The sequence below is a fragment of the Mytilus californianus genome, unplaced genomic scaffold (assembly GCF_021869535.1).
Source record: "Mytilus californianus isolate M0D057914Y unplaced genomic scaffold, xbMytCali1.0.p SCAF_50, whole genome shotgun sequence".
Classification (NCBI taxonomy): Eukaryota; Metazoa; Mollusca; class Bivalvia; order Mytilida; family Mytilidae; genus Mytilus; species Mytilus californianus.
Window position 1 is genome coordinate 46,344 of NW_026262702.1, and position 23,026 is coordinate 69,369.

At 32.9% G+C, this 23,026-nt stretch overlaps 3 protein-coding genes across 3 annotated transcripts in view; 1 reads left to right on the forward strand and 2 right to left on the reverse strand.

Annotated features, from left to right (window-relative positions):
- Positions 1 to 570: 570 nt before the first annotated feature.
- LOC127703751 (26S proteasome non-ATPase regulatory subunit 5-like) lies at positions 571 to 17,411 on the reverse strand. The gene is made up of 8 exons (XM_052207836.1): positions 17,235 to 17,411; positions 16,708 to 16,852; positions 15,882 to 16,020; positions 6,931 to 7,034; positions 6,041 to 6,293; positions 5,159 to 5,347; positions 3,331 to 3,440; positions 571 to 1,026 (listed from the first exon to the last, which is right to left on the reverse strand). Exons 1-8 carry the CDS (start codon positions 17,405 to 17,407, stop codon positions 631 to 633), a joined length of 1,509 nt encoding a protein of 502 aa, XP_052063796.1. The 5' UTR covers positions 17,408 to 17,411; the 3' UTR covers positions 571 to 630.
- On the reverse strand, positions 12,230 to 14,163 carry LOC127703752 (uncharacterized). The gene is made up of 2 exons (XM_052207837.1): positions 13,995 to 14,163; positions 12,230 to 13,412 (listed from the first exon to the last, which is right to left on the reverse strand). Exons 1-2 carry the CDS (start codon positions 14,077 to 14,079, stop codon positions 12,898 to 12,900), a joined length of 600 nt encoding a protein of 199 aa, XP_052063797.1. The 5' UTR covers positions 14,080 to 14,163; the 3' UTR covers positions 12,230 to 12,897.
- A 99-nt stretch (positions 17,412 to 17,510) lies between the features above and the next one.
- Positions 17,511 to 23,026, forward strand: part of LOC127703784 (protein unc-80 homolog) — a 78,627-nt gene continuing 73,111 nt past the window's right edge. Inside the window, exons 1-2 of the mRNA XM_052207868.1 lie at positions 17,511 to 17,713; positions 21,509 to 21,557. Coding sequence (XP_052063828.1) covers positions 17,628 to 17,713; positions 21,509 to 21,557 — 135 coding nt within the window. The 5' untranslated portion in view covers positions 17,511 to 17,627. The remainder of the gene's footprint in view (positions 17,714 to 21,508; positions 21,558 to 23,026) is intronic.

Consider the following 23,026-nt stretch of genomic DNA (forward strand, 5'->3'; position numbering starts at 1 on the left):
TATTTAGAACTTGACATATTGTATCTATATTGACATCTGTATATTGCTGAAGACTGCATGTTGCTCTCTTGATGTCTTCTGGTTATTTTTGTCAATGGGTAGTCGTCTCATTGAGGTATACCCCACATCTCCATTTAATCATATAAAATGAAATAACAAAAATATGCAAACAGCATTAAACATCAACAATTTAAAATGATTCCTCCAACCAAGAAGACAGACAAATACAAACAATGCTGAAGAACATAAATACTTGATAGGTATTAGGTATTTGGCTCAGAAAGACTGAGTTTACCAAGCCTACCTTAAATAAACTGTTGACACAGAACTATGTCTCACTTTTCGTAACTTTGATAGCAAATAATCTCCATGGAAATGAGATGTGCAAATGCTAAAAACTGCACAACAAATATCATGAACCTACCACTAGTGCTTCCCCATAAACTGACCTAATCACAAAGTATTGCATTGTTGATGCCGCTGCTGACGCCAGAAACATCAAGCCTAAGTCTCGTTTTTTTCAATTTGAATCAAGACAAAAAGGTATTATTCAGTAAAAGATCAACATCATTCAGCTACTAACAGATTTTTATTATAAAAAAAAATATTTTTCACATAATATTAAGAAAATTAATCACCTTCAAATGCTACCTGGCTTTCTGTTTGCACATAAATAGGCCCTTGCAAAAAATAAGCCTTTAATTGGACAATATAGGGCTGACCAAAAATGTTCATTGAGGTTGGACTCTCTGCTAATGTTCTAATTATTTCATATTTGGACTCTTTTGCTTCTTTGTCCTTTTCTGTTGATCGATCAAGTAGATATTCATTAAAACCTGGAAATTCACATAATCTTTTCTGTCCCCATGGTATCAAAGCTAGTGCTGACAGAACACTGTGAGAACTGTGTCTAAGTTCTGGAAATGGTTGCCTAGCGATAGACATGATGATCTGAAGCATGTTGGGATCCAGATGATCAAACCATTTCTCTGACAGCTTACAGTTGTCAGATGTTTGTTCTGGTACCTGTAATCAAAATAAAAAAAAATATGGATACTTGAATCACCAGGTTTGTACTTAAATGAGCAACATGACAGGTGCCACATGTGGAGCAGGATCTGCTTACTCTTCAGGATTACCTGAGCTCACCCTTGTTTTTGGTGGTTAGTGTTGCTTAGTTCTTGGTTTTCTTTGTTGTGTTATGTAAACTGTTGTTTGTCTTTTGATTGTTTATTTTTATTTTTTGCCATGTCGTTGTCTGTTTGTTTTTTGCCATGGCGTTGTCTGTTTGTTTTTTGCCATGTCGTTGTCTGTTTGTTTTCTGCCATGGCGTTGTCTGTTTGTTTTTTGCCATGGCATTGTCAGTTTGTTTTTTGCCATGGCATTGTCAGTTTGTTTTTTGCCATGGCATTGTCAGTTTGTTTTCTGCCATGGCATTGTCAGTTTGTTTTCTGCCATGGCATTGTCAGTTTGTTTTCTGCCATGGCATTGTCAGTTTGTTTTTTGCCATGGCGTTGTCTGTTTGTTTTTTGCCATGGCATTGTCAGTTTGTTTTTAGACTAATGAGTTTGAATGTCCCTTTAGTATATTTTGCCTCTCTTTTGAAGTGAATGAACTTAACACTCTGAATCTGTACTTAAAAAGAAACATACACTAATTGGATGTACTAGGCAGAGTTCAAAATTAATACCTCCTCAACTACCCCATATAAATTAAACCTTCACTGGTATAAAAGAAACTCTTCGAAAAATTAAGGTGTACAATGGAATTAAATAAATACTGATGATGTGTTACCTAAAATAAATTGAAATGAAATAGAAATGTAGAAATAAATTTACTGATATTTACAGATTCAATAAGATATTTAGAAATCATGTTATTTATTAAAGAAGCAAATGTAGACAGGGATGTGGGGAAAAAACCGGATAAATGCAACAGGATAAATACATTATTTATAAAAACACACATTCACAAATTGAATTTAACCTTAACATTATTTACTTGCTATTTCAGCCTGTAAGATGTCATTAGCGGAAATTGTGCATTTTCCTTTCAATTTTTGGCTACACAGAACAGGCGTCTATTATCCTCACTTTAAACTTGTGTAGAAAATTAAAAAAAAACAATTATGACTAGCAGTCAGCTTGTATTTCCTTTTAAATTTGATCCCTGTCACTTTTTCATTTCATTAAAACATATTTGCATTTAAAGTAAACAGACATTTAAATTCAAATTGATTAATATAAAAAAAAAAACATCTCTAAAGAAGATTATACTAAAAAATGTTTAAAAATTTTGTTAAAAGTATAAAGGTCACCCTACTTAGTTTAGTTTCCTAAATGCCATATTTCTATAGATTACAATAGAATTTTTCTTTCAGGCATAAAATAAAACTTGTAGATGATTTTGACATGCATGATGAGAATCTTAAGATCAAATTTCTCTCAAGAAACAAAAAGGAAAACAGAGATATGTTGGTGTTTTCTTAATGTTTCACAAAACAACTTCAAATGGATAAATATGTAGTAATATACAATGTGATTATCTCGCCCTTTTGTATTTGATTACCTCCCCCCATTTGTAGTCTGTAATTCATGAACTAAACAATAACTAGATATTCTCTAATATTCTCACGTCAGGTTATTTCATAAGTACAATAATTCAGATAACAGCATTTTCAAATTTAAGTTTTAATTTCAGTTAAACAGTATTAACCTCTTAAATAAATTAAGCGTTACTTCCAGTGGTAAGGGATTTGCAGCAATTAACAATTGCATCAGGGTTTTTTCTATGCCACAATTTTCAGATGACATAGGCGGATCCAGGAGGGGGGGGGGCCCTGGCCCCCCTTTTGTGGGAAAAATTTGGTTGATTATATAGGGAATCACTGAAGCATGACTGGAGCGGGCCCCCCTTAGGTCAGTCAGTGGGCGTCCCTTATGAAAAGTTCTGGATCCGCCACTGGATGAATATCGATCATATTCACACTGCAAAAAGGTTATTTCGCCAAATTGAAACCTAAATTGTCGACAGCAGATCTACTTCATTCAATCATCAGTAAAAGCATTACAAATTTCATTAAAATTATCCTTCAAGTTTGATTCCTTTGATTATTTATTAACTATTTACATTTTTTCTATAATGAAAGGTTTCATTTTATTTACATGATTTATATCATATCTTGTTATGTCAGCCATTAGTTGATCATGCAATTTCAATTTGACACAATTCTTAAGTGATTTCATGGCCAGATACTCCTTTTTTCTCCTTTGTTTTAGTATATACACATTGAGATACTTCTTTTGAGTGATTTTTAGCCTTCATACTTACCGGAATATGAATCAGATTTGCAGTAGTTTGAAGAGCAATTTCCCGTAGATCTGATGGTGCTTGTTTCACCATCTTTCCTATTGTCTGTAACCCATCAATAAACATATTTCCTGTAACATACAATACAATAATTATTACCTATTACCTGTAACATACAATTCAATAATTATTACATATTTTCTGTGATGTATAATACAGTAAATAATTATTTTATATCATCTTTTAAATGCCACATAACTGTATGATTTGGTAATGTGGAATTTTGTTTGAATATTCGAAATATGCAGGATTTTCTACCCAAGGAATAGATTACCTTAGCTGTATTTTGCAAAACATTTCAGAATTTGGGTCCTCAATGCTCTTCAACTTTGTGCTTTATTTGGCCCTTTTATTTTTATTGATTAAAGCATCACTGATGAGTCTTTGTAGACAAAACGTGTGTCTGGCGTACACAATTTTAAACCTGTTACTTATGGCATTGATATTAACATATAATAATCCGACATAAAAGAAGTAAGTTTTACAAGCCTATCAACCTAATAAAAAATATAATAAACTCAAAATTTAATTCAATATTATGTGTTAGGGCTTCTTTTGAATCATATACTATTATTCCTTGTGAAACATGTACAATGTCAATAAATTTTCTCCTTCCTTGTTAAAAATCTTAACTGCCTTTTAAATCATGCTGTAAGGTTTTAGCTCATTATTACATTTTTGAAGACCTTTCAGCAACTGACAAGATGAAGATCAGCAATAAAAACAAGTGAAACTGCGAGCTACTGCTCACTGATGATACCCCCGCCCAAATATGGATAATTTTAATAGTGTAAAAATATGTAAGTGTTCGTTGAACAGGAAGTTATTGCGTGATGAATCTGAAAACGCATCACAAAGTATTGCTCACTCATATAAACCTTGAAACCGAATTTCAGAAATCCTTGTAATGTAGTACCTGAGAAAAATGCGAGGAAAAATATTCATGGGATGGACGGACAGACAGAGGTAAAAAATAATACCCCCACTTTTTTAAAACGGGGGTATAATCAGTTCCTTTGATATATTAGTAATTTCCTATAATATTCGTATACTGTTAATGCAGAATTTTTTCAAGCATTTATTACTGCAATTGTTAAACAATGTACAGTAAAGAGCTGCGCCATAAGCGCATGATATGCCTGTCGCTTTTTCAAAGAACAAAGTTCCATAACTCCTCAATGTCATATCAGAAATTTATAAAAAAAGTAAAGGGAGGTTATTTCAATAGATATAAACCAGTCACCAAAGTTTCATGAAAACTGCTCAAAGCACTTTTGAGTTATTGTCCGAAAAACTAGAAAATCCCCCTTTTTTAATGAGTAAAACCCCATAACTCGGAAACGTAAAATCTAAAATTCATAAAAATCGAAAGGGAGCACACATCAATAGATATAAACAAAAAGTTTCTTGCAAATTGGAGAAAGTGTTTTTGAGTTATTGTCCAAAAACTGGAAAATCCCCCTTTTTTAATGAATAAAACCCCATAACTTGGAAACATAAAATCTAAAATTTAAAAAATCGAAAGGGAGCCCACGTCAATAGGTAAAAACAATTCACAAAAGTTTCATGCAAATTGATTAAAGTGTTTTTGAGTTATTGTCAGACATTTTGACGATGGACAACGGTATACCATAATACGTCCCGTAAACGGGCGTATAAAAAAATGACAGATAAATGATTGCTATTTCAGAAATTCTACACATAAATAATATTATCTAAAATTTTAAATGCCAGTTTTTGGTTTTTTTTTAGTCGTAAAAAATGGTGTGTTGATACTGTTAATATTTACCTAACTTCTCAAGAGCTAGTTTTCCCTCTATTGTTTTAGCTATCAGTCCAATAGTCTGTACAGAAATACTGCATAAATTTTTATCTTCTGAAGTCAAGTTTCTTAACATCAGGTTAACGAATGTCTTGTTTCCATTAAACACTTCCTTGGGATAAAAATAGGCAACACCTCCAAAAAACTTAATTAAACCTGAAATTAATCAACATATAAATTTAATTACATCAAAATGTATGATAGCTATAATTTAATGGCTACATTTCTCTAAATTTTCAACAGCTTGTTTTCAATACTTCATTTTTATGTAGTTATCTTATGATCTTCATATCCTGAATATGCATGAAACATTTTCTGCTGGACTTTAACAAGTTTACAACAATCATTAATCTTGATATTAATGTTCCCCCCTCCAACTATTATTGATTGAATTCATCAATTGTTTCATAAATGTTCAATTCTTCTTATATTTAAAGTTAATATGAATTAAAATAACATCCAAAAAGAAAAATAATCAATGATTTTCATTTAAAATATAGGATTGATATTATTTTGATTGATAGTCCTTTTTTTTTTTAACCATGTATCAATAGTGGAATGAGACGCAAATGGTTACTTGTTTTCATTTGATACAAAAGTTTGTAACATCAACACATGGTGTATGCTTTAACCAATAGAAAATCACATATATAAAATGTGGACCTACTGTAAATGTGTATTTATGTATCATATAAAATTATATGCCTGATAAGTCATACATGTCATATCAACGTTATTTAATTTCTCTGGCATTACCAAAATTTTCATTAAGCAAAAAGTTTCTGAAGAACAAACAGAATTTTTCAACCAAAGCAAGATGTTTTGTGAAAAAAGATATTGTTTGCATACCTGGTAATAAGAGTCCTCCCATTGGATCTGTAGAAGATGTTGACAGTAGGGTCTCTATCTGCTTAATGATTCCTGCTCCGTCTAGAAAAACGATCCCATGCTCCACCATACCAAGGTCAGAAAGTAGTTCCAAACAATTTAACTGAGTAAGAATATCATCTTTATGGACCTCATTTAACAGCAGCTGTAGTAATCCTGACTCATTTGTCTTTTGCAGAGCTGATTCAGATATTTTACTGATATGAACTATCAACTATAATAAAAGCATGAGGCTATGATTTGGTTTCTATGTCAAGTGTGTATGTACAAATGAGTATAAAGGAGCATTTTCATCTATTAAAAAATATGTAGATCATCGTTTTACCTGTATTCTTTTCTTAATGGGCTTAAACATATATTTGTGCATTTTTTTAGGTTAACATTCTTGTAAAATTAATATTTTACCTTAGAGACCAAGTAGAGAAAAATTATTATCATCCAATTAGAAACAATAGCAGATGCACACCTTTTTATTCCTTTATAAATATAGTGTAAAATGAACTAATTGAACATTAACATTGCAATCATTCAAACCAGAATAAATAGGTGATTATAGACAATAAGATCTTCATTCACAAATGCCCAGAAACTATTTGCTTAGGTGAAAAGTTTGTTTAAGTTTTTTCCTGCTTATCAATGATTCAATGCTCCAAGTTTTGGTATTTAAACTTAAACATTTTCATCAGAATTTCCAAAATATATTTACAGTGAAAAATGACTAAAATATTTTTAACTCAACATGTGAATATTCTTTCAGGATTTATATTTGCAAACCAAACCAAAGATATTCTGTTGAACAATGTTGAAACCGGTTCAACTGTACAATTTTCATATGCAGAGTAAAACAGTACCTCATAAACTCTGAATTTGACAGTATCATCTTTCTGAAGGACTTCTTGTAGAGAGGATAACAATTCTGATGTGTAGATAAAATCCAGACCATCATTTGTTCTGCCTACAAAAACAAACAAAGGAAGTATTATGTAAAACATTCCTATGCCATAATATATGTGGATATATCAAAAGTTAATCCTTGAAATTAGAAATGAGAATGTGTATTGGATGTAAGAAAAATAAAATGCTCCGCAGGGCGCAGCTTGATACGACTGCAGAGGTTAAACCCTGAACAGTTGGGGCAAGTATGGACACAACATTCAAGCTTGATACAGCTCTGAATTTGGATTGTGATTAAATATTTGACACAGAATGAATGTGGTCTAAGAACTTAAAAATTTTAAATTGGACATTCACCTATTATAGTCCAATATCCAAAATCTAAATACATGGTTAGATTCAGCATATCAAAGAACCCCAAGAATTCAATTTTTGATGAAATCAAACAAAGTTTAATTTTGGACCCTTTTGACCTTAATGTGGACAAAGTTGATTAAGGGGCCCAAAAATCAAAAATCTAAATACATGGTTAGATTCAGCATATCAAAGAACCCCATATATTCAATTTTTGTTGAAATCAAACAAAGTTTAATTTTGGACCCCGATTTGGACCAACTTGAAAACTGGGCCCATAATCAAAAATCTAAATACATGTTTAGATTCGGCATATCAAAGAACCCTAAGAATTCAATTTTTGTTAAAATCAAACTAAGTTTAATTTTGGACCCTTTGGACCTTAATGTAGACCAATTTGAAAACGGAACCAAAAATTAAGAATCTAAATACACGGTTAGATTCGGCATATCAAAGAACCCCAAGAATTCAATTTTAGATGAAATCAAACAAAGTTTAATTTTGGACCCTTTGGACCTCAATGTGGACCAATTTAAAAACTGGGCCCAAAATCCAAAAACTTAATACACGGTTAGATTCAGCATATTAAAGAACCCCAAGAATTCAAGAATAAAACCCCATTGAAATTGGTCAAGAAATAAGCAATTTATAGGAAGTATCTTCTTTTGCACAATACTGTGCAATTGAATATTTCTTGCCATTGCGCAATTTAAATAATAACTACAATTGACAATTTCTTGCTATTGCGCAATATTGTGCTATTGGATATTTCTTGCTATTGCGCAATACTGTGCAATTGAAGATTTCTTGCTATTGCGCAATACTGTGCAATTGAAGATTTCTTGCTATTGTACAATACTGTGCAATTGAAAATTTCTTGCTATTGCACAATACTTATAATATAATAATTTACACATCCTGTTTGTTGTGTATCTCCTACCATATCATCATTATTTGCTTTTAAATATAAATCAGAAATAACCAACTTAAAATGGAAAATTTTACAAGAAAGAAAAAAGGAAAAAAAAAAAATCCCCCCCCCCAAATTTTTTGAACCCCCTTATGATTCATCACTCCCAAACTCAATCCTAGCCTTCCCTTTGTGGTATGGTACCTTGCAGTACAATTTCAGAGAGATCCATACATTTGAACACAAGTTATTGTCTGGAAACTAGAAAAATATGTTTTCTGTCCCCTTTTTGTCCCCAAATTCCTAAACGTTTAGGGCAATTACCCCCAAACTCAATTCCAGCTTTCCCTTTGTGATATGGAACCTTGTAGTACAATTTCAGAAAGATCCATACACTTACACACAAGTTATTGTCCTGAAACTACAAAAATGCTTATTTTTTTCCCCTTTTTGGCCCCTAATTCCTAAAATATTGAGGCAATTACCCCCATCATCAATCCCAGCCTTCCCTTTGTGGTATGGTACCTTGCAGTACAATTTCAGAGAGATCCATACACTTGAACACAAGTTATTGACTGGAAACTAGAAAAATGCTTATTTTTGGCCCCTTTTTGGCCCCAATTCTTAAACGTTTTCGGGCAATTACCCCCAAACTCAATTCCAGCTTTCCCTTTATGATATGGAACCTTGTAGTACAATTTCAGAAATATCCAAACACTTACACACAAGTTATTGTCATGAAACTAGAAAAATGCTTGTTTTTTGGCCCTTTTTTGGCCCCTAATTCCTAATATTTTGAGGCAATTACCCCAAAATCAATTCCAGCCTTTCCTTTGTGATATGGAACCTTGTGGTACAATGTCAGAGAGACCCATACACTTACACACAAGTTATTGTCTGGAAACTAGAAAAATGCTTATTTTTGGCCCCTTATTCCTAAACGTTTTGGGCAATTACCCCCAAACTCAATTCCAGCTTTCCCTTTGTGATATGGAACCTTGTAGTACAATTTCAGAAAGATCCATACACTTACACACAAGTTATTGTCATGAAACTAGAAAAATGCTTGTTTTTTGCCCCTTTTTTGGCCCCTAATTCCTAATATTTTGAGGCAATTACCCCCAAAATCAATCCAATCATTCCCTGTGTGATATGGAACCTTGTGGTACAATGTCAGAGAGATCCATACACTAACACACAAGTTATGTCTGGAAGTTACAAAAATGATTATTTTTGGCCCCTAATTCCTTAACTGTTGGTACCATAACCCCCAAAATCAATCCCAACCTTCCTTTTGTGGTATTGAACCTTATGGTAAAATTTCATAGAGATCCATTCACTTCAACTAAAGTTAGAGTGCGAAAACCAATGTGTCTTCGGACGACGCCGACGACGTCATACCAATATACGACCGCAAAATTATAATCAAAGCGTGAAAGCGCTGTAAAGGCAGTTAATTACAGGTTGTGTGTATTTTTAGTCCAGTTATATCATTATCTTGCATAGTACATTGTACTTATCAGAGGTGGCTTTCAGTATTTAAGATTTAGAGTTCTCTAATGATATTGAACAAGTTTTATGAATGTCATATTCTGAGCACTATATGAAGGCGATTGTTCTCACTTGTTTATGAACTAGTGCATTATGTCCAGTTTGTACCTTTTTTATCTATGTTTATAGTCAAATACTGTTTAAAATAGTTTGGCATTTTCTTTTTAGTAATAAGTAAATGTTATCAACTGTATTTTATTCAACTTTGCAAATGTGGTTTGTTACTGGTAAGTACAATGTATGGATGATAGTTGTTTCATTGACAATCATAACACATCTCCTTATTTATATAAAATGATCTATATTCAACGACCTCAGGTACAAAAAAAATGTATGTAACTAAACTATGATTGGAAACCCTTGACTTCTTTCTTTTATATAAACTTTTGATTTGGTACCATAGAACTATGTAGAATAAATGTACATTGCAACATGTCAACTCTTTCAATGACAATACTTTTTTTAGAAACTATAACTCCAAGCAAAATTATATTTCCAAGTATAAAGTAATTTATGAATGAAACAAGAGTGCACACGCTGAAATGTCTCGCCTTCTTTACTAATCATTGATATTATGTTGATAGTCCTAAATATAAAGCTTTATTACAACTGTCACATAAACTTAACATTAACCAAGTAAACTAAACATTGACCAATGAACCATGAAAATGAGGTCAAGGTCAGATGAACCATGCTAGGCAGGCATGTACAGCTAACAATTCTTCCATACAACAAATATAGTTGACCTATTGCTTATAGTTTAAGAAAAACAGACCAAAACACATAAACTTAACACTGAGCAATGAACCTTGAAAATGAGGTCAAGGTAAAAAAAAACCTACGTGACTGACAAATAGATCATAAAATATTTCCATACACCAAATATAGTTGAACTATTGCATATAGTATTAGAAAAAAAGACCAAAACTCAAAAACTTAACTTTGACCACTGAACCATGAAAATGAGGTCAAGGTCAGATGACACCTGCCAGCTAGACATGTACACCTTACAATCATTCCATACACCAAATATAGTAGACCTATTGCATACAGTATAAGAAAAACAGACCAAAACACAAAAACTTAACTATAACCACTGAACCATGAAAATGAGGTCAAGGTCAGATAACACCTGCCAGTTGGACAGTCCTTCAATAAACCGAATATACTAGACCTATTGCTTATAGTATCTGAGATATGGACTTGACCACCAAAACTTAAACTTGTTCACTGATCCATGAAATGAGGTCTAGGTCAAGTGAAAACTGTCTGACAGGCATGAGGACCTTGCAAGGTACGCACATACCAAATATAGTTATCCTATTACTTATAATAAGAGAGAATTTAACATTACAAAAAATCTTAACTTTTTTTTCAAGTAGTCACTGAACCATGAAAATGAGGTCAAGGACATTGGACATGTGACTGACAGAAACTTCGTAACATGAGGCATCCATATACAAAGTATGAAGCATCCAGACCTTCCACCTTCTAAAATATAAAGCTTTTAAGGAGTTAGCTAACGCCGCCGCCGGATCACTATCCCTATGTCGAGCTTTCTGCGACAAAAGTCGCAGGCTCGACAAAAAGGAGTTCTTAATTAAGAAATAAACTGATTCGCTGAGCGCAGCTGGATACACCTGCAGAGGTCCAACCCTGAACAGTTGGGGCAAAAATGGACACAATATTCAAGCTTGATACAGGTCTGAATTTGGATTGTAATTAAATATTTGACATATTATAGTTTCTGAATAAATGTAGTCAAAGAACTTGAAATCGGTTATATGAATTGAATTTATATTCAATTAAAGATTTCTTGCTGTTGTGCAATACACTGTGCTGTTGCGCAATACTTAATAAATCTGTTGCCAGACTATAAACAAATAAAGTTCAATTTCTTCTCAATGTCATATTTGAAATTTATAAAAATCAATAGGGAGATTACATCAATAGCTATAAATAATTCACCAAAGTTTCATGCGAACTGCTTAAAGCATTTTTGAGTTGTTGTCCAAAAACTGGAAAACCCCCCCTTTTTTAATGAATAAAACCCCATAACTCAGAAATGTAAAATCTAAAATTTATAAAATTCTAAAGGGAGCTTACGGATTGATAATTTAGTCTTAGATGCAAGATTTTTTATCAGTTGTTCTTCTTTTTTATATTTACATCAACAGATATAAACAATTCACCAAAGTCAAACTTAGTTGTAAGATCTCTGAAATTTTTTACACGGTACAAGTTTTTCTAATTGTTCATGTTGTTGGAGATTGTACGGTGACAGTAACACCTGTAACTGCTTAACCCATTTCTTATGCACTTTGGTTCGATAAACTCACTGAATATCATACCACATCTCCTTATTTTTATATGCATTACAATTTACATGTGCATGTAATTGTAAATAATATTTACATGTATATATATATATCAGAACAAACTTCATTGCATCACTTTTATTTATGCATCCTTTGGCACAATACAAGTTCTGAAATTACACAACATAAAACAACTAAATGTTATTTCAGATGAAAGTTTTGTTTCAGTTCCATTCATAGGATTTATTAGAATTTTGTATGTTTTGCCAAGTTCAATAATTAGCTCTATGTGCACGTGTTAATTGGAGACTTTTCTATCCCGTATAAGAGTTTTGGAACTAATTCTGTTTCTTTTTTTGAAAAAAAGTGAGCAAACAAATCTTGCACATTTAAACCTTTGTCTGCCATCACACTGTCACCTGGATCACATAATTGAACTATTCTACATCTTTCAACTATTTCACAGTCACTGGTACAACCAACATATGCATTAGAGACATAGTTGACTAAACCACCAGGTGTCGAACATACAAGTATTTTCAGTGTTTCTGTTTTTATATGATGAAAAGGTTGCCTGAGCTCTAGGAGCTTTAGGTTTTATCACAGGATATTCTGTGCTGTCAATAATAATCCAAGTTGTAGGAAACTTTAATTTGAAGTTGGATGGCGAAAAATACCTGACTAAACCACTTAATGGCCAAGTGTTAGCCTCACGCCACTGTTTAGACATAAAAACAATCCATGTTTACACAATATTCTTAACACTAGTTTCAATCTAGAATCTAGACAGTTCAAAGTTGGTTGTATAATGCCTCAATTTCATCAAAGTCATAAAAAAACTGATTTTCAAATGACACCCTATCAATTTGAAAATATATGTATCTCAAACAATGTGCTGCTGGACCAAGTGTGGTGAAAACAAATAAAAATTTAGTATACAACTCTAAACCGGTATAAAAATGCATGGCTGTGTCACGTGTCTTCATTTCGAAATTCTCTTCTGAAAATATAGGCATTGATGGTGTTTGCATAATTCCATTTGTGAAGCTCAACATTAGCTCGGCAGTTGGTGGTGGACAGTCATAAATCCTGTCTGCAGTATGAATGACTTCTTCAGGAAAACCAACTTTATAATCAAAACTTTCCTCTAGATTTCTACTACAATATTCATCAAGTTTAGTTCTTTTGTTTTCACAGGAAACTGCCCTGATTTTTCTTTTTGCGGACGATTCAGTCTCTTGCTTGGTCCAGGAAAATAGGCTGGGAATGGCAGTAGACTTAAGTCTCTGTATGGTGGGTTTGCGCCCTGAAAAAGGTTATAATACATTAGTTTTTTGATAATTAAATGAACTTCCATTAGCAATGCATACTTTGTACTACCTGGCAAAATATTAACTAGATTTATTCATTACAATCTGGATAAAACTATGTTAGCCTGAATCAATGTACATCAAAATGTATGTTATGTAAATCCAAAGGACAAACAATGAGTGACGTATGCAACAAACATACATTGTTTGTACCTAAATAACTATAATATAGATGAGAGCATGTCATTGTTTTGTTCCTGTTAACATTGTCATTGATATTTTTCAAGAAAGTCTATGAGGCATAGCTTATGCATTCCTGTCATTACTACATTAGCATAATTACTGCTAAAATAATTCTCAGTATGATTTACTTCTTGTAAGAAATCATTATAATTGTAGCAAGCACCAAAAAATCTCAAACAGATCACATTGAATCGTAATCCAAAAAATTATGAAGTCTTGAATTAACCACTCCCTTTTATTCTAAAACGATAATTGCGGTTGTAAACAGACTTTGGTTTATTCGCATGGCGATTACATATATAACTATATATTTTAAAAAGAAAATAGAGTTTTACCATGAATAGTTTCATGCACGTAGTCTTTTTCAGTAAAATCTGCCTTGCAAACAACAGCTGATTGAGATGGACTCCACGATTTCATCGTGTTCTCGTCCAATCTGCGTATGGGCCATGGCGTTGATCCAACTTTTCCTTCTTTTTTAAGTCATTTGGAAATGCATGTCCTCCTCTTGACATCCAGGTACACAACAACAAGTACTTGGCATCGTTAATTAAAAATGCAACTGTAATAGTTGCACAGTGCAGAAACCGGAAGTTGAAGAACAGGATCGGCTACCACGGCGCCACCTATTCAGGAACGATAATTTGCTACTTTATATAACTGCGAAATAACAAAAACGTAGACGGGTTCGCGTGCATAAACAGAAATGCGCTTTAAATTGTATAATATAATTCATGTTCAGTCGACCTTTAATTATTATATCAACGACTGAAATGATTTATAAACATCTAGTTTGCAGATAACACTCAAATTAACCCGACCTCTTTCAACACGGATTTCAAATAATTCTAGTTTGTCAATCGGTTGACTGCTTATAATGTAAAATACAAATATATCAAAAGTTTTTAAAACTAACAAAACACAATGATCGTTTCTCTATTTCCCAATGTAAATGAAATGAAACAAAAAACATTTTATATCACAATAAGAAGAGGAGAGAATCATCATTTTCCAGATCTACTTGGAGCCTAATGACCCCCCACGTAGATAAGTTGGATATCGCGGAAAGAAAGATTAACACGGCAACTAGAAAGGCATTAAAGCACTGCCTTTAAAAACGGAATAGATACAGTAACAATAGAGAAATCAATGGGACCTATTCTGACATTCAACATACCTCACCATAATAAATTTATACTAAAACTTAAATTTGATGTCCACAACACTTTTCTAGAATAACATTTTTATAGTTATACCCAATAGCAAAAGTTTAAATGAGATTTTACTGCCTCAACATCCTCAATTTTGGAGCAGTAGTATTCCAAGGTGCCAGTGAATATGTGTGGAGGATCTATATAATAATACAATTTTTCTACCAACAGAAATTTTAAATATACACAGATGTCAACTGTCCAGATTATGAGATATCAGTGGGTGCCTCCAATTAAAAGCTTGGGAACCTGATCTGGAAGAGCAGTCTCCTAACAAGGAGGTGAAATCTCCCACCTTAAAGCATAAATCTTCTACTTTATCCATCAATGAATATTGCATTAAAAGCATAATAAGCAGTTGTTTGTTTTATTAAAATTTACAAATTGTCAAAACAGTGTCTGTTTACATAATATAGAGGGCTGAAGCTAATCCACGTTGTATTTTCTGGTTAAGGCATTCAATTTTCATGATTGGATTCATTTGGCTGTTTTTACCCAAAGTTTCTAAATATTAATTAATAACTGCATAAACTATATGATTACGGCAATTACAAACATAATGAACAGATGAAACTAGATGTTTTGGTACGTTCTGCAGCTAAATGGTTAAATGTACATTTTTGAGAAAGGTGACGTGAACCAGGGATCATAAACCCAACAACACTGTTCATTATACATAATTAAGAAATAATTCAAGCCCAAATGATAATATATCTGTTAAATGGAAAAAGTCTGTCAATGGAACTACAGTTATTGATCAAAAATCAAATAAAATTCAAACTTAAATTCTGTGAATGTTAGTCAAAGGAACAAAATATAAACTCATTATAGAAGTCACTAATGTACCGAAATCAGCCCCAGATTGTCAGCATTCCAAATAAAGATATCTTAGGATTTTAAATACACATACATTTTGTATAGCAACCACTGTAAGCTTCCATGTAACATAATTAAGGATGCACACTATAGAGATATTGGTGTGATCTTTAATTTTCTATGAGGAAAACATACTTATATTTAGCACAACATTCTGTGCATGTTTTGCCACCTGTAGGGAAGGGCTAGCTATCAAATTTATCACAGTTTTGATGACATCTCTCGCTGAATCCCAATTCAGTAGTGTTTGGTCATCTCCACCAACGAGTTCTAGCTAAAAATAGATTTAAAAATGATATTGATTAAAATACATTCACAAGCATTTGCCTGATCTATAGCCTTAGGGCTTATGTAAGGTAATTACTGACTTAGACTACTGTCGATAGTACAACATAAGGATAAATAAATTTTCTTTCTAAGTGGGCTATAATACATTACTGGAGGGAGCTTCTCCAGTTCTGAAACATGTTGGTGAAGAATGGTATGGTAATATGTTTGGAAACTTTATTGACATAATTTTCATGTACATGATAAAATGTCTTATGAAAAGAAAAGCAAAAAGCTACTGTTGTATTCCTGAAAGCCTTAGACACTCTAACATGTCTAAAGTCTTCTCACTTAGCTTCAATCATATGGCCCCTTCATCCAACATGTACATTGTATTACGTACATGGGGGACATATACTTGCCTCCCAATGCTGCTGAACTTATATTTGCTTGAAAGCAACAAAAACACATCTATTTCCATGGCACATTTATTCAGAAGAGACAGATTACATCACATGACAAATATGCATCATCATAGAAGGGACACAACTCTCACGACTTTACTATAAAATCACATACGACAATACATATACATAACACATGAGTGGACATACTCATAATCTGTATAAGTAATTCTTACATACATGACATACACATGTATGTTTTCGTCTTACTAAACATACGGAGATGTTACCTGTCTTAAACATAAACACTGTATAGTTGTAGAAGAGTGCTGTAATCCTATATCAAAATCGGTTTTGAACAGGTCCAATCCAACAGCAGGTGACCATGCAAGCAAAACATTTTTTAAAATACTGCAACATTCTTCAATGATTTCACTGAAAGAATAGACAACAATCTCTCATTAAAGCTGACAATAAAATGGATTATGGGGCTTGTAACTTCTATGTATTTTCAATTAATGATTATCTTTTCAAAAGTTGTTGCATTTTCCATTAATATTAGCCATTTCAAGAATAAAATATCAACATGAAAAGTCATGATCAATAATATATTAACTTTTTTTACTGAAGAAAACAAATTTCTTATTTGAGAAACTAATGTCTATTATGGATTGATATTCGACTTTCCCACTGATAGAAACAAGTGCCTGTGGAGATCGAGCTATATAATTACTAGCCTAATCAGTAAACTGTAGATTCTGTAAAGTACATGTACATGACTTGCAAAATAATTTGAAGTAAAACATGAGGTACAAACCCATTATCAGTGTTTAACAAGCCAAACAACTTCTGTACAGATGAAACTGAGACTACAGTATGAAGGTTTATTGTTCTGACAGATGATAAAGCTGCTTTCAACTCAACCAATGTTGATAAAACATCTGTTGTCGTTTCCAGAGACTGACAAATGTCGTCTACATTTGCCGCCATTTTCTGCGATGAAAAGTCTAGAGAGTGTCGAATGGCAAAATACATTTCTCGGAAATCTCGGACATTTTTATTACAATTACATTGATCAGATCAATCAGCATCAGCAGCCGATTCAGATCAATAAACAGATAAGAGAGTTCTAGTAATACGCCATTTTTGATGTGAAACAGAAAATTAAAGATGGAAGGGTGTAAATATTTAATGAAGAAGCAATTACAAAATGCCTAAGCGTAAAAATCTGTCTGGTGATGATGGTGATCAATCGATTCCATTGCCTATCCAGGCATTTTTCTGGCGTCAAACCAGGTGGGCTCATTAAATTTAATTATTAATCCACAAATCTTGAATTAATGAATGTTTCTTTTCTAAACCTAATAGTTTTCTTAAATCAATTAAGAAATTTTGGTGCATGAATTGCAAATTTGCATTGATTGAAAGGCCAAGGGGATGCACACTGTAATTTGTAAATTAATTTGTAAACACACAAAGAGTTTTCTTACTATACAAATCCTTGTTCAAACTCATTCATTTAAAATGCAACACTTTAAATTCAAATCTTGTATCCATTATGCAGGCTTTTAAGTCTTTTTGCATTATTTGTTATGTTTGAATAATACGTCATTTCTGGAATCATGTCTTTCACCGGAAAAGATCGTCAATTTCGCACGCCTTTATGACGTCATTTACCAGATGGAAAGCGCACCTGTATCCCTGCTCTATTAAAAGTTGCCAGTACTTTCATAATCGTCATTCTGTAGGGTAGTATGGAAATAATTTATGTTCCGTAAGTACGTAATCTTGATTCCCGTACGACTGAGGGAGGGTGATCATCTTATTAGATTTTAATTTCCCAAATATTTTGTGCGGAATAAAATCAAATTTTTCACCCGTTTGCTCAACATGTGTTGGAAGTGACGATGCCTACATTTTTGTCACATGGTGATGGAAGTCACATGACAGATTCAACTAAAAACTGTAGCGTATCCCGGAACTGCCGTATTATAAGGAAACATATTTATCAATGATACAAAACCCACCAAAAATTATAACCCAATCCAAAGGCAAAGGAATTTTATTAAAGAGGGTGGTAAAGGGGGGGAGGGGGGGGGGGTAGTCTGATGATAACAATATACATCAATTTCTATTAGATTACACAAGTTTCAGAAGGTATAATAACACATAGAAATACACATAAACATTAATTCCCTTGATGGTACCTGCTTTGCATATTCAGAAGAATCCACCAAGCATTTGATTGCATATCTTGGGGTATTATTTTGTGGGCTCATAGTTGGCCGAAATATGTACGAGGGGACCATGTACTGAGCAAAAGTCAGCACAAAACTTGATCAGAGCCAATTGGAAGTTTTGTTTAACAAGCCTTACAAGGTAACAATAATCCTCAAATGCAATCAAATTTTGAGGAGACCCTTATGCATCTTCCACTTCTAGACCAAACACCAAGCATGGGGTCTGCTATTGAGAAGGTCAGTTTCAGTAACTGGCATAGCTTCATCCTAGTCGGATTCCTACTCAGAGTCAGGTTCATATTCGGATGCTAAATCATGGTTATTTTCGTCATCTAATGGATTCCTTGTTTCATCATATGTGATCTTTGCTTGTAGATGTTTATACTTTTACCTTAATGCAAAAAAGTCGTTCAAGCAGGAAATGTAGGTTATGGTGACCTCAGATATATATATACTAACCAAGTATGATTGTTGTGCCATGTATAGTATACTGTAAATTAAGAAATTATTGTGATGTTTTTATTATTGCGAAAAATGCGACAGGGTTATAATCGCAATAATTAAAACTCACATTTTGAAATTTGTTATATGAATTAAACAGGATTTTCCTCAATAACACAAAAATTAAAAATTGCATTTTAGTCTAAAATGACAAAATCACAATAATTTCTGAATTTACAGTATAAGAAATGGATCTTGACTCTATAATTAACCAAGGTTGTGACAGACGTACGTGTTGAAAAAGTTTTACAATGTATCAATATATGCCCCTATAATATATATAAGGTTGATACAGGTACAGTCATCTTCCAAAGTTATTTTGTGTACTGAAAAAAAAAAATTGTTATAATGTGTTTTAGGAATTTGAGGAAGCAAAATCTTTGACTTACATATATGTACATGTAGTATAAAAATAAGGAGATGTGGTATGATTGCCAATGAGACAACTATCCACCAAAGTTAAAATAAAGTGGATGTACATATGTACAAATGTACATATAAGCAATTAAAGGCAACCATACCACCTACAACAATGAGATAAACCCATACCGTATAGTCGGCTGTAAAAGACATGAAAAATATGAAACAATTCAATTCAGAAAACTAATACGCCAAATTTATAACTAAAGAAATTCTGAAAAAAAATTCTGACATTAACCAATAACAACCACTGAACTACAGACTCCTGACTTGGGACAGGTACATAAAGATTGGAATGTGGCAGGATTAAACATGTTTGCAGGTGCCAAACCTCCCCGTAACCGTCATTCCCAAGGTCGCCGGACACTGGGCAAAGTCCAGTAAAAATCGGTTTAGTCCAGTTAAGTGATATGCATTACTGGACCAAATGACCAGTAAAATTTTTAATTTTGTCAAAACCATATGTGTTAACGTCCAGTTAAAAAGAGTCTGGTCCAGTTAATAAGAATGGTTTACTGGACTTAATCAAGTTGATTTCTCAAAGCCTTGGGAACCACTGCGGCCTAACCTGGGACAGTGGTGTAACAGCACAACATCTGAACAAGCTATAAAAATCAGTTGAAAAGGGCTTAACTCATCAGATCAATACAAAACAGAAAAACAAGTAACAAAAACACAAACCAGACATAGCAAGGCATTTATATACATCCCCACAACAAAAAAAAAACACTAAGTATAGATCTGAGAGTACTCGCAGTTACTGAAAGCTAGTTCAAATTTCAATAACAACTAATAAAAAATCATGTATCTAAGACTGAAATGTCAATCAGTACACATCCAACATCCAATGGATTTATTGTAGAGATGTCATTGGCAGTTCTCCAGTATTACACATACATGTACATGTATGTATATTATATTTATTGAATTGAATCAAAATTATCATTGCAAACATGAGCACAATGAATAAGTTGGGAAATTACTTTTCATCTGTCACAGATTTGGATTGTTTTTCAACAAATTTTACATTTTTATGCCCCCGCTGTAGTGGAGGGGGCATTAAGGTTTACTCTTGTCCGTCTGTTTGTTTGTCTGTCCATACATCTGTAGGTCCCGAAATTGGTTTCCGTTCTTTAACTTTAGTTTCCCTTTACCAAATGTTATGAAATTTATACACAAAGCTTATTACCACAAAACACAGATCAGGTTCCAATTTGGGTGTTGCCACTTTTTACCGTTCCTGAGTTATGCCCCTTTATAATGGAAAAATTGTCGAATTTTTCGTTTCCGTTCTCTAACTTTCCTCAAGCAAATGTTATGAAACTTATAGACCATGCTTATTACCATAAAACACAGATCAAGTTCGAATTTGGGTGGCATCACTTTTGCAGTTCTCTAGTTATGTCCCTTTATAATGTTTTATAAAGCAGGGGCATCATCTGTGTCCCATGGACACAGTTTCCATTAATTTTAATAGTATTTGTAGACACTGAATTTAAGTGCCCTTTTCACTGATGGAATAACCATTACATGCTTAATTATGATTGCAGAGACAACAAATAAATGCATTCTCACAAACCAGACATTCTTCTCTTTGTGTCGGATGAACTGAAAAAACATGTTATTGTTTTTTCCTATTCTCATTTAAGAGTGTTTGAAAGCTTACACTGACTACTATTTATTCAGTAATCAATGCAGTGTTTTCATTGATGTGAAAAATATGACCGGATAAACATCGCAATAAAATCTCAAATATTCTATGTACAAGATTACCATTTATTAATCTTGTTAAGTACAGTATCAAAGGTTTTCAGAAGGAAAAGTATACATTTAGTTCTGAATTTGATGATGTTAAGTTAATAAAGTCAGCATTAAACCATAACCATGTAAACTTGATAAATTTGAAAGACACATAAACTTTCTTTTGCAGTCCATTTATAAGACCAAAGAGAGGGAAATTATGTGAAGCAGCAGTAGTCGTAAGTTGAATTACATTAGTTTTTGCAGATAAATATATCATGTATATACATGTACAAATGTATGTAAACATTTTAAAAAGTAGTCTTTAGTTTGCAAATGTGGTGGATATATCCCTTAAAAAAAGTTATGATGTCTAAAAAAAAAATTGATCATGTTGATACAGTACTTACAATGTACAAGTCACACATACAATGTACATGTAAATGAACAAAAGTATTGTGTTTTTTGTGTACGCCAAAGGGAGCTTGCTTTACTAGTGACACCCGTCATTTCATTCATGCCAAGTAAAACTAGTGATAAAAGAGAGGTGAAAGATACCAAAGGGACATTCAAACTCAAGTCAAAAATAAATAGACTACGCTATGGCAAAAAAAGACCAAAAGACAAACAACAGTATTCAAAACAACATAAAAAACTTAAGGCTCAACACGAACCCCACCAAAAATTGGCTGGGATCTCAGGTGCTCCGGAAGGGTAAGCAGTTCCTGCTCCACATGTGACACCTGTCATGTTGTTTATGTAAGTAATAACCTGGTGATAAGTCTAATAATGTAGGTCACATTCGAGGAAATGGATAAGGTGCGTTTAATGAATTCATTAGCGAAGAAATGAAGACATGATTGTGGCTATGACAAATGGAATATGTCTGTGGTCAACTGTTACACAGATATTCCAAAACAGTCAAGCAAGTTATGATTGCATCTGTAGAACTTTCAAAAGAGATGACTGCAGCTTTAGTTATCATTATTGAGGGTGGTAAAGGGCTCTTTTTTTGCAATGAGTTTTCAATTTTATTTCAATTTTATTTCACATATTTTCTTGCTTGTAGCTCAAATTTCACCATGTTTTGTGCAAATTGGTGGAAAAGCAATGTGCAAGCAAATTTTTTCATTTGTTTTGAAATGGCAATTTTATTTCCCATTCGTCCATGCACATACCCCCGTTTACAACCCTCATTATTGAAAACCCTTTGTTTCAACAGTTTCCTTGTTAGTAATTCTATATCTTCTAGAAATGCAAGCCCTAGAATATTGTATCAATGGTATATTGGGAGATATATGTATAAGCCATACATGTATGCACACGTATAAAAATTGCGGTTTTTATCCAACGCAATCATAGTTTTGAACATTGTTTTCAATTTAGACTTGTGTAAGCCATACATGTATATATATATATACAGATGCTGCTGAAGTGTTGCTACTAAAACATGTAAAATCTGATTTGTCTAAATTCAATTCTCATTCGACCATCACTGTCAATTACAAGATTTAAGTGAAGATTTTACTTAAATTTTGAAGATGTACCGGTACAATGTTATAGAATCATATTTGTTTGATTGATGGCTTCTTAATGTCCAGCCAAAAATATGACATGCTTAATTGGGGAAATAGCTTGCATGTTACTGTGATTACACTACTTTGTACAAGACTTAAAACTGAATTTTATTTCATGTACTAGCAAAAAA

Excerpts from the sequence above, each read along its gene's own strand:
- LOC127703752 (XM_052207837.1), bottom strand. The coding sequence starts at position 14,079 with ATGAAATCGTGGAGTCCATCTCAATCAGCTGTTGTTTGCAAGGCAGAT. Across the intron at positions 13,413-13,994 it reads CGTGCATGAAACTATTCATG|GGCGCAAACCCACCATACAG; the intron begins GTAAAACTCTAT and ends AACCTTTTTCAG.
- LOC127703751 (XM_052207836.1), bottom strand. The coding sequence starts at position 17,407 with ATGGCGGCAAATGTAGACGACATTTGTCAGTCTCTGGAAACGACAACA. Across the intron at positions 3,441-5,158 it reads ACTAGCTCTTGAGAAGTTAG|GAAATATGTTTATTGATGGG; the intron begins GTAAATATTAAC and ends TGTATGTTACAG. Across the intron at positions 1,027-3,330 it reads CAAATCTGATTCATATTCCG|GTACCAGAACAAACATCTGA; the intron begins GTAAGTATGAAG and ends TTTTGATTACAG.